Source organism: Molothrus aeneus, chromosome Z, assembly GCF_037042795.1.
Source record: "Molothrus aeneus isolate 106 chromosome Z, BPBGC_Maene_1.0, whole genome shotgun sequence".
Taxonomy (NCBI): Eukaryota; Metazoa; Chordata; class Aves; order Passeriformes; family Icteridae; genus Molothrus; species Molothrus aeneus.
In genome coordinates, this window is record NC_089680.1 from 29148070 (window position 1) to 29160612 (window position 12543).

Genomic DNA, 12543 nt, shown 5'->3' on the forward strand with positions numbered 1-12543 from the left:
AACTAAAGCAAAGCATTGCCCACTTTAGAATCACCTTTCTATCTGGCAAGTATATTCACCTGTATTACTGGCATATGCATAGATTATTAAAAATGAATGAAACTTCCTTTTCCTTTTATGTGTATTTGTTTTTCTGTCTATACACAAGAAATCAATTACACCAGCTCCTTTCTTCTTTCTTCTGTATGTTCAATCACTGTATCTGTCAGGCATAGTTAGAAAATGGAGAAAGCAATTTGCATAGGAAAAAACATTTTGCCTAGAGTCTTCACTTGCCTAGCATATTCAAATCCCATCTTTGCTTAGCTATGCTTTCACTGAATATACAGACAAATACTGAAACATCTAAACATCTGTTTCTTGTTGTTTGGTTTTTTTGGGGTTTTGTTTTACAAGTGTTAAATGAAATACAGTAATTGTAGTAAAAGAGAAGGACATCACTCTTTCATAGTTCATCACAGCATGCCACACAGAACCAATGTGCCACCACACTGAGTTTTGTAAGGCTGGAAGATCTTTGCTGCTGGGGTCAATAACATAACCTATGTACTTGGCTTCTCTACAGTTCTGGAAACTCTTGAATTTTGAAGAAGCTACACAGGCAGCCAAAACCCACCTTGCTATGACTGTAGTGGGAGTACATGTTTGGGAAAAAGGACAAAAGCTTCCCATAATTCTCTACTTGCAATCACACACCCTATCGAATTTTATTACAGCACCAGTGTGTGTAAAAGAAATTTTGATTTTCAAGTAAAAATAATCAAATAAAATATTAAAGACTGATAGTGGATTATTCCCTTCCACTAACTGTACCAAAAGTACAATGTTGTACTGTACTGTAACCTTGTCACTGCAAAGAGGGACAGGTGTGAACAGTGAGCACCAGCAGTGTTGGCCATGGCCCTCAGACATGAGCACCACTCTCCCAGTACCTTACCTGGTGGTGTACTAGCTGCTGTCATGGCTGTACTTGTCGAGTGCATTGGGCTGCTGCTTTCCAGTGAGAGGCAAGAACTGCCACCACTGTTCTTCTTAACAAACGTCTCAGGGACACTGGGCAGGGGCACTGGGTGGCTGATTCCCAGTTCCTCTTCCTGAGCTTGCTGTCTTCTTAGGGCAACCTAGGAACAAAAGAGAAGACATGCTCTGTGATTTTGAGCACAATTTATACTGGCAGCAATGAACGACTCAGATTCAAAGATGGTTTTTCACTATTCATACTGTAGAGTAGTGCTGATCGTAGACTCACTAAGGCTGGAAAAGACCTCCAAGACCACTGAGTCCAGTTTTCAACCAAACACCATGTCAACTAAACTACAGCACTAAATGCCAGGTCCAGTTGTTTCTTGAACACCTCCAGGGATGGTTCCTGGTTTCAGTACTTGACAATTCTTTCTATTCTTCCTGATGTCAACTCGAACCTCCCCTGGCCCAGCTTGAGCCCATTTCCTCTCATCCTGTCACCACTCGCTGCCTGGAAGAAGAGGCCAACCCACAACCTCCTTTCAGACAGTTGCAGAAGGTCCCTCCTGAGCCTCCTTTTCTTCAGGTTAGACAAAGGCAGCTCTCTCAGCCACTCCTCACTTGGCTTACTTTCTAGGCCCTTCACACAATCCAGCCAATGGGCAGAGACGTATGTAAGCAAAAACCAACCCTATTTTGTATACAAGCACAAATGAACAAACCTATGAAATGCTGATGACATACACATCTTCCTCCACTGAGGCCAGATTAACACTTGCTGCAGCTGACTAAACTCCCCCAACACAGCTGCTCTTGTGACAGGCACACTGGAAAGTGTAGTCACTACCCTCCTCTCTGCTGATACACAGCTGCTGGGGTTAAGAAGTTAGTCTGCTTGCAGGGTTCTGCTGTGCCTCTTATCAATATAAAGCAGCTTTTCATGAGGGCTTGTACCTGTAATCTGCTGCTCTATCCAGGCCTGCTAGGTTCCCTGATGGCTCTTTGTTGGAAGTGTTGTCCTTCAAGGAAATTTCAGCATACAGTACACTGTACAGAGAGAACCATTATGGAAGAAGCACAGCAAATGTAGGGTACCATCCTGCAAGCATCTCAGACAGCATCACACACATTGAAGAGTGCTGGGCAAGTCTGGAGAAGCTGGAGCTTCCCATTTCTTTCCTAATACTGACAATGTTCCAAAGCCTAACTGGTACTGGCCAAGCCTATAGGCACTACACAGTCTGGACATGGGTGCAGATAAACCATATTCACTGCTTGCAGACAGCCTCTTCTGCTTCATCTGAACTAGTAGATCAATTTAATATCCATGCCATATCTGTCTGGGAAGTATATATGACACTGCTACAGCTACATACCCTGCTACTTATGAGGTGACTGATTTGCATCTTTACTTGAACCTCAGAAATTTGTTCCAGTTTACAGACTGGGATCATGGGCGTTTCTTGCTGGAAATTCTCCTGGGTATCTGGGACAGGACTTCCCTACATTTTCATGTTCAACAGCCATGCTTTTTTCTAATACAGATTTATAATTCTGTTAGATAGTATTAGCCCTTGCAATAAGAAACATCCCGTACAGAAAGCGCAGACTTGCAAACACCACTTCAACTTCACAAGCCAGTAACCTTGACCTGTAAAATTCCACCAGCATCAAGGGGCTTACTGGAGAAATATATCAAAAGGGGGAAAGACAAACTTTCAATGTGTAACTCCTGCACAGATAAGGTTTAGCTAGGGAGGCTTTCAAAGCTACTTTCAAATACTAGGTAGGGAAGAGAATACCCCCAGGAGGACCATCACCGGAGCTTGCTAGCAGGAGGCACCCACTGCCTGACAGAAGCAGCTGAGCAGCAAGATTCTGTGCCGACGGGGACACTTCGTGCTCCCTTCCCCGAGGCAGACAGCAAAGCGATTCACATTTATTTTTCCAAGGTTCACACCAGGCAGAGAAAGTGCATGTAACTTGGGCATAACAACAATTTCTGGACTGCCATACTACCAATAGGAGGAATTGTTTAAATGAGCTCCCATTGAGTTCTGAGGACGTTTTATGCACTGAATAACAAAATTAAAAAAAAAAAAAAAAACCAAAAACAAAAACGAGGATTTAATCTAGAGCTGCTTAGGTTTTTAAAACCTGTCAGTCCGACACACATTTTATCCGGGATCATGAAGCTCTGAGCAGACAGCAATTGCAAACTGATGGGTGGGTCTGGTATCACCATAATGTACCTTCAGTCGCACCAGGAGCCCTAAAGCTTTGTCAATTATGTGCTGGCAGGCGATCGTTTGCTCTAACGAGGGCGTAAAATGCCCCTCGCAGAGCTCAACTACTCCAGCAGCCGCTCCAGTACACGCCCAGGACCCCCTTATTAAAGTTTGCAAGATAAAGATCACAAGGGTTAATAGAGCCCTATACTTACACCGCCAGAATTGTGACGCAGAAGGGAGACGACCCAACGAAAACGTTATTCCCACCCCGAACTGGATACTGTTTGTTTTCTTAGACCTCAGAATACTGAGCCCGCGTTGAGATAAATGATGACCCACCTACACAGCTATGTGAAGAACTGCTACACACCAAATTTCGAACAACCATTAAAAAAATCCCAAAAAAAGTTAGAAATGCGCTCAACTGAAGCCACCAGCATCAGGAAACGCAGTTTACACCGAGTCTGAAACCGTCAGCACAAAATATTCTCGATAAGCAATTTGTTGGCTAGATTATTCATTTTCTAGTTAAAAGCAAGCGGGAAAACGGCTACTGACGGTAAGTTAGGTGCTGCTCCGTGCAGGTTCTACGGCCCCCCAGGAGCTGTCCATAGGGCCGGACTGCACCCGGCCCGGGGGCGCGGCGCTCGGCCGTGCCCGGCAGGTGCAGCTAACCGCTCACCGCCGCTCGCCCCGGCTGCAATCCTCCGCCCCTCTGGGGCATCTCCCATTTCTTATGAAAAAACAAAATTTAAATAACTTGCGAGAAATACAGCGACAAGTCTCACTAACAGCGGTGTAACTCCTGGCTACCCGCGGCTGCGGTCTCGCAGCGCACCGCATCCCGGCGCGCTCGGCCCCGACGGGCCCGACCCCCCACGGGCGCGGAGCACACCCCGCTCGGACACAGCTCACCTGCGCTGCCATGACGCGCTGCCGCTCGGCGATTAGGCTGCACTTGTTGCACTGGCAGTCCCGCCACATGCAGAAGCGCTTGTGCCCCTTCAGCGGCGAGGAGTAGCCGTGGTTGCGGCAGCGGGCACACTTGGGCAGTCGCGGCCGCTTCTTCCCCGCTGCAGCGGCTCCCCTGTCCGCCGGGGCGGCCGCCATGGGGGCCGCTGCCTTCCCGAAGCTGTTCGCCTTGTCCCCCGGGCCCGCGACGTCCGGGGGCTTGCTGAAGGCCGGGGTGTCACTGGGCATCGTGGCAGGCGGGGGGCAGCTGGGAGATCAGTCTGCGCGCTTCTGCCCCGTCCCGTCCCGCCACCCCGCGCGTTTTGGCGGGCAGCACCAGGCGGGCGTCGCCCCTCCTGCCGCGCCTCCCCCACTCCTGCTCCGGGGGGTCCGTGGCCGCTAAATCCTCGCTACCCCGAGGGAGCGGCCACCCTTCCCTTCGCGCTCCTCCCTCCCCCACCGGGCCGGCCTGCGGCGGGAAAGGCGGGCCCCGTCCAGGCCGGTCCCCGTCGGATGCAGGGCGCGGGCCCGGGGCGGCCTGACGGCCGGAGGTTCTGCGGGGCTCGGCTCAGTCGCGCTGCCCGCAGGTCCCGCACGACAGGATGCCCAGGCCCCCGGTCGGAGGCTGCTCCGCGGCTGTCCTGCGGCCTCTGCCCGCCCTCTGTGCCCCGCAGCGGCCAGCGCAGGCCGTGTCCATGCTGGTGATGCTGGACGAGGTCTGCGGCAGCAAGGCGGAACCGATCCGGAGAGGCCATGTTTAAGCCCAGGGGTCCCCTGGGTTGGGTAGGTCAGGTTTGGGCATGGCCTGGCCCAGGAGAGGTGTGACGCCCGAATAAAACACCCCAGCTGCCGCAGCTCAGCTGCTCTGTCGTGGGGCTGCTGGCGTCTTGCTGGACTCCAGCTTCCCTTAGCGCGTTACCTCGCACTCGTGTCGTGCAATGTGTTTAAAGACACCTTGATCAATATCTGTGTGGGCAGGTGATACCGGCAGGTATAAGGGCGAGTGAGAGCACGGTGATAACTCGGTAGCCATCACCTCCGGAGCTGATGTGGGTGACAGAGTGGCTGAACTCTGCAGGGGAAGACAAGCAAAGATGCTTTTTTTCTTCTTTACATAGGCCGCCCTTCCAACTTGGCACTATGTGATTTATAAACACATGCAGCTCTACAGATATTATTTACAGTATTAATATTTCCTCTGTTACACCTTTAAATCTTTCTGGGCTCAACTTTAGATGACGCTATCTTCATGCTGAAATGAAACTATTAAATTACATCTCAATCTAAGATGAATGACAACTGTCAAATGAGTGACTCAACAGAGATGAAGCAGAAAGCACCTGAGATTATGTGAGGCTGATTTATAAAGATTGCATAAAGATTTCTATAACCCCAGCTTCATGACTCAGCATATCAGATGGCAGTAAGTTACAGTAGGTAGAAATTTATTTCTACTAGAAGAAGCCAAGAAAGGCATCTCTCTCTTTGTGATCAGCTAACTCCGAGCTAATTCTGCTCAGACTGAGCTTCCATGCTGGAAACAGTGAGTGCCTATCTTAACCTGAAGAAAGCCCCAGATCCTTGCTGCTTGATGCTTTGCATTAGCTTTTAATAAATTACATTTAAAGAACTTGTTTCTTCATGGCACAACATTGGAGACATTTATGGCACTTTTCATCCTCCAGAGAGAAAACTCATTTGAACACTCCTGTTAAGCCCCAGTCGCAGCCAGTCAGATGGTCCACAAGTGAAGGCTGAGCACAAGCTCTGTGAGCTTGGTGTGACCATCATTCAGCTCACAGAAACCGAAATTTTTCCCTTGCATCACTTTTCTGGGATTGACATTTCTGATGTCAGTATCTGCACATTTTCCCACAAGACAGAAGAAGATGAACATGATCTTTAGAGAAACAAAATTAGGATTTGCCTTTACATGTAGAGCTACATATCACTAATATTTAAGGAGGTGAAAAATGTAAGCATACTTAGCTTTGGATATCAAAATATAAAATTCCTCCCTGAATGAAACCAGTTGAAACCCTCACAAGTCATATGGGCATTGATCAGTTTCCAACATTTTGTCTAGGAGCAGGCCTTCAATATCCAGTTTGTGAAGTACATTGCATGGTGGAGCACACACAGAGAAATGTTTTCAGGTGCTCCCCTACAAATTATCTTAAGCCAATTGAAAATGCAGATTAAAAAGTTGATGAAAGGAGGCTAAATCAAAAGACCAAGAAAGGCAAAATAAAATAAACCCAACAGAGGTAGGAGAAGAAAATCAGAAATAACAGCAGGCGTGGAAAAGGAGAAGATAAGAGAAGAACAGTGCATAAAGCAGGCAGAAACAGACAAAAGAAAAATAAGAGCAGTCTCCATGTGCTTACATATCTGACTTTTCACTAGAAACTAAGTGGGCCAGCCAGCCTCAGAGATGAAGTACAGGATGCAAAAAATGCAACAGTTCCAAGAAGAGCATTCATCATCACTCTTTCACATAATTAGTATTTTCTACTACTGCCTTTCAGGCTAACTGCACAGATATGTATTATCCATGTTACAGAACCTACCATACAGAACAAAATATTAATGTTGTTAGTACCTATCTGGTATTTTGTGTTCTGGATGAATATCACCAAAATATCTAGATGCCTGATGAATACAAGTACATGATCAAACATTTACAAATTAATTGCTTTAGTTTTGCTAGCTCAAGTCACACTTTGAGTATGGTTTAGAGTGCAATGTTTTTCTCCAATTTTTTAATGGCTGTATGGTGAGGTTGACAACACACTGCTGGATTTGTCCTCTGTGGAGTAATGAAGCAATAGGAGATGGTCATAAACTGCCATTAGTCCTAAGACAAATCATAATAACTTCACTGCAAGTCTTCAGGAAATATTGTCATTCATTTAATTAATGTCTGGGCATCTCTGGTTCAAGTCTGTCTAGTGATGATGTCAGTGACTTAAGATTACTGCAGTTTGCCATCACCTTTGCAAATAACTGTAATTAATATTTATGATGACAAAAATAACAGTCAAAAGACATTTTTGCCTTTCTTTTTTTCTTTTGCCTTAATTGATATATGATAGTTGTCCTTTAAAGGACCTTTTTCTTTAAAGTCCCTAATGTCATCTGTTAGTGATGATCTGTCCTTTGTATGCCTTTTGCTGATCCCTTGAACCTGACAAAAATATTTTATTTGCTAACAAGATTATAATTTTGATGGACAGATATGAGCAAGACCTGATCCTATCACCACATTTGGTATGACTCAGCAAGCCAGTGGAGAGATGACAAATTAAAAACAGTTTAATTCTAGCACTGTTGCCTGGAAAGTGAAGACCTTCAGTTTCTCAGAAGTCAGTGCAGTTGAGTGCATTTCATTTTAGAGATCTGCTAGACCTGATTCTGTTTAATTTTTGTTTTGTGGTGGAATTTTTTTTTTTTTTTTTTCTGTCAGTGGGTCAAATCAGAGAGATTTTGAGATATTTTTGACTCTGACAGATCATTTTATAGACTGTATCGCCAGGGCTGCTTGTGGATTCCCCAAAGAGCCTCAGCTGCAGGAGTGGTGAGGGACAGAAGATAAAGCATGCACACTGGCAGTCTGCATTGGCTGAAAACATCAACATGTCCATAAACACACTCTGGACATTCTGAACAAAATATCAAAGACAGCCAGAGGGAGTCAAGCAAAGGAGGGAAACCATGCCAGCACATTCCCTGACACTGATAGGAGCTGGGAAGCTCCTCAGTGTTGAACTTTAGTGCTTGCCTGCAGCTTTGGGTGTCTGGGCTGCCCTAAAGCCATCAGCTTAGCAGAGTAAACAAGTGTAGAGCTACCCTCCTCTCTACTCCTCCAGCCTTCTCAGTCTGCACATGCATTTACTCATGTCTCATCAGCTGGATTTCTGCTGGTTTACTTGCGTGAGTAGTCTCCCATGCAAGTGCATTTGCTGGAGTGACAGACATCATCGCAACTGAATCACTCGAAAAGATACTTCAAGAAAAATCCAGTAGGTGGCATAAATAAGCCGTGCCTTTTTTTTTTCCTTTCATTTGTATATGTGTGCCGTTCTCTTTCATTCATTCTTTATTTTAATCCTCCTTTAACTTACAGAGAAGCTGAAGTTTTGTCACTTGGATCTTAAAACACAATCCCCCAGACAAAGTTTTGTATTTGAAGCAGAGGATTTTCTTGATACTTTCTGGCAGCATATAGATTTTTGGGTTGTTTTATCCCCCCACATCTATATTTATGTTTCTAACAGTTTCTATTTGCAGGTTATACTACCTGCAGGTCTCGAACTGCCAGCAGCACAACAAAAGGAAAGGTTTTCTTATTGGACATATATCTGAACCCAAACCTTGCCTTGAAATGCTCAGTATTTACAAGATTTTAAAGATGGCCTTACAGCTGCTCTCAGACACTCCTCTGATGATATACAGAGTATTGGCACCAGGAACATGACTTCAGATCTGTGAGATCTGATGGCTTTTATTAAAAGTAATTTCAGGCAAGCTGAATCTTTCATTCAGACTTAAGATTTTAAGTACCTCAGTCTTCCATGGTCCAAAAATATTTCTATGCCATGGGCATTTAGGACTTCCAGTGGAGTTTCAATATGCTGCTTTTTTCTCTTTTCCTCAAACTCCTTTTTCGTTTGTTTTTTTGTCTGGTTGTTTGGTTTTTTGTTTTGTTTTGTTTTATGTTGTTGTGGGTTTTTTTTGGTTTGGTTTGATTTGGTTTTTTGGTTTGGGGTTTTTTTGGGTTTTTTGGTTTTTTGGGGTTTTTTTTGTTTCGTTTTTTGGTGGGTTTTTTTGTTTGTTTGGTTTGGTTTGGTTTTTTTGTTTTGGGTGGGTTTTTTTTGGTTTTTTTGGCATTGTTTTTTTCCCTCTGGTGCCCAGGACTCTGCTGTCACTGGGTGAACAACTAAAGCAATTTATCATGCTGCCACCATTTGGCTATTTGCTGCCTTTCCTCAGTGAGAGTAAGGAGAGTAGTTGGGGGGGTGGTCCACAGCTTGCCAACAGTGAAAAAGCTGCTGTGCCTGTCTCCGCTTACAAAGACCACTGGTTGTTAGCAAGGCAGGACAAATTGTGTACACTCTTCAGCATCCTCGGTTCACATTCTTTCCTCTGGTACAAATCCATACCCACTGGGAAGATAAGGTGTAGAAGGGGACCCTTGTACAAAGAATCTTCTGCAAGAAGGAATGTTGTCAGGCGGCAGGGAACAGCATCATGTGTATCCCAAGGTGGAGAACAGGCCTGCCATAGCAGGTGACATGCCTTAATGGCCTCTGAAGCTGCTTGTGTATTCACAGTCCCCTTATTGGTATTCTCCCAATAAGCACAGGAAAAGAGAACCTTCACATCAATAACTTCAGATGAGCCACAACTGAGAAGAGCCACCAGCAACAGGTGCCTAAGCAGAAATGTTTGTTTGCAAGATACACACTGATCAGAATCTAGAGTTTAATGGTCCATATGTCAGAGCTATTGTAAAAATTACTTAGGTAAAAATAAAGAAAACCCTGCCTGTTACAACAAATAGCTCTTCCCTTTCATGGCTGGGAACCCAGCCAATGAGATTGGCCCACACTGCTCAATAAAAACAGGATTCGTTGGAAACAAAATTCATGTTGTTACATTATGCCAAATATAATACAAAACTAAAGCAGTTTTCAAGTTCAGTGAAGCAGATACAATGGAGATATTTTAAAAATGTATATGTTTATCATGTTTCCACTCTGACTAGTTTTACTAATAATATGCATAAAGAAGGGAGAAAAATTAGTGTTTTTTACACTAACACCTACATTCTTCTTTTCCTCATTTATTCATGCAAATTGGAGTAATTTCATTGCAGACGTAAAGGCTGAAGAAAAAACACTGTCAGCTCCTTGGAAATTTCAATCATTGTTAATAATTGACTTGGATAGCTATTTGAAAGCATTATTAGGTCCAACATATAAAATAGAAGTTAAAAAGTGACTGTGGAGAAAACCACTGATCTGCTTCTTCTCAGTATTCATTGTTCATTTTAGGCAGACTTGAAAATTAATTGGATCCAGTGACTTAGAACATTGAAGACTGTTGCATGACTCATTAAGCTGACATTTCTAACATTCCTAATTCACACAGTAAGAATGATAGAGTTGCATAAGCCATCTATACATTTGAGCTCCTTCATCAGTGTAGGACTACTGAAGAGAATGCCCTTACTTCTGAATATCATCATCAATTCAGCTCTAAGACATCTGTAATGGAGCTGAGTTTGATAGACTGCCAGAATATGAAAAACTAAACTCCAACGTCTTAAAAATAGGCAACACAATTAATTGCTATTTTTTAATTTATGGTCTTTAATGTTTTAATGGATACAGTTAAATTTCCACTTCACTGAGCAAACTAATTTGCTATGTAAAGGAAGAAATAGATCATTGCAAATTATAAAGCACTTGGTTTATTATCTATGCCTTCTCTAAATCTTCTCTCGCAAGTTATTATTTTGCATTCTTGATCTTCAGAAACTTGAAACTGTTGAAACTCTGTAATTCTGAAGGATGGTTGTGACAGTGGTCACACAGGTTCTTGGATGAGGGAGGGGACGAAAATGTTGACTCTATGTTCAGAAGGCTTGATTTATTATTTTATTTTATATATATATTACATTATAACTATACTGAAAAGAAATAGAAGGAAAAGGTTCCTCTCAGAAGGCTAGCTAAGAATAGAAAAGAATGATAAGAAAAGGCAGCTCTCGCAGACTCTGTCTGAGATAGCTCGGCCTTGATTGGCCATTAATTATAAACATCTAAGATGGGCCAATCAAAAATCTACCTGTTGCATTCCACAGCAGAAGATAACTATTGCTTACATTTTGTTTCTGAGGCCTCAGCTTCTCAGAAGGGAAAAAAATCCCAAGAAAGGGTTTTCACAAAAAGATGTTTATGACAGATGGTTACAGCTGAGGTAAAGGAAGGGCTAGGTTTTTGCTATGTCAATTTACCATCCATCCGGTTTTTTATTTGTTATTATTATTTGTTGCTCCTAATTCTGATGCTCAGTAGAAGCAAAGTTATTGTTACAATATCTCTGTCTGATTTATTTTCATCTTTTTTCTTTAAGCTTAAACAAATATATTTTTCACATGATATACTGCTCTCAGGGGAGCATTCTATAAGACTTCCCATTAAAATCAGTCTGTGTAGCACACATGCATGAGAGCAAAATATTGTGCTGCTCTTCCCCCATTTCTTGCTGTTTCCTGTAGGAAGCCTTTCAGATCCACTGAGTGGGGTAGGGGTGTCAGAATTGCCTTCAGAAACAGCTGAGCTCTTCCAAATATTTTAATCAAAGTCAAATGACTGTTACTTAATCAGCCATGCTGTGGAATGATTTGATGTGAGCTGCTGACCTTTTGTGTCTCCTAGCATGAGAAAGAGGCTTTCTTCTTTGCTGTCAGCCAGCCTCTCTTCCCCTAGAGCCTCTCCCATTCCAGCCTCCATGCCCAGAGCCCTCAGAGCAATTGGGCAGTTCAGAGGTGGTGCCCAAATGCTAATGCAGTGCATTGGGTCTTTCCTCCTTCAAAGGTTTGTGTGTCCATTCCACCTCCATGCTAGGAATCAGTTCAGAGAAAGGACCTGGGAGATCTGGGTCTCAGGAAACATATGCCCATCAAGTAAAGCTTTCCTTAGTGCTATCAAGGTACAGATAATCAGAGCACTTAGTTGGCTTCCTTAGGCAACAGTTTTCTTCTACCACTTGTGTGTCAGTCAGCAGTGCACATCATATATGCACATTTGGTAATTAAGAGTAATTGAGTTCCTCTTATACTGTAGGTGAGAAGTTGGTAAAGAAGATGACACATTTATCAAATTATTACAACTGTCATAATAATTACAATAATAAAATAATTATTACAAATTATTTCAACTGTCCAGCTGTCAATTTTAATTAGGCTGGCTTTGTCTTGACACTGAGATACCTTGAAAAGTGAAGGAAATATTGCCTAAAAACTAATGAGAGGCCTTAATTTTCTGTTATTCATATGCAAACAGGGCCATTTGGAGATACCAGAATAAAGGTATTCTGAGCCCAGCTCAGTCATCCAGCCAATTGCATGAAAATAGTCACATTGTCTGAGTAAAATATTGTTAAATATCCTCAGAGTTTGAAATTGTAACATATAGCATGTGATGAGGCTGAGAACAAAGAGTATCTTCTCTGCATGGTTGTTTAACTCATTATTTTCTCTTACCTGTTTTCAAGAAACCAAGCTATCAATCATGGAGATTGCCTTTTCCCTGGAAGGCAGCTTCTCTGAATTCACAATAATGACATCTAAGAAGATTGTTCATTAGGCACCTAACATAAGTAGGGTACA

At 43.3% G+C, this 12543-nt stretch overlaps 1 protein-coding gene across 1 annotated transcript in view; it reads right to left on the reverse strand.

Annotated features, from left to right (window-relative positions):
- The window catches only part of DMRT1 (doublesex and mab-3 related transcription factor 1), a 58247-nt gene extending 53853 nt beyond the window's left edge, over positions 1 to 4394 (reverse strand). Inside the window, exons 1-2 of the mRNA XM_066569477.1 lie at positions 4110 to 4394; positions 938 to 1121 (exon numbers count right to left, since the gene is read on the reverse strand). Coding sequence (XP_066425574.1) covers positions 938 to 1121; positions 4110 to 4394 — 469 coding nt within the window. The remainder of the gene's footprint in view (positions 1 to 937; positions 1122 to 4109) is intronic.
- Positions 4395 to 12543: the final 8149 nt, after the last annotated feature.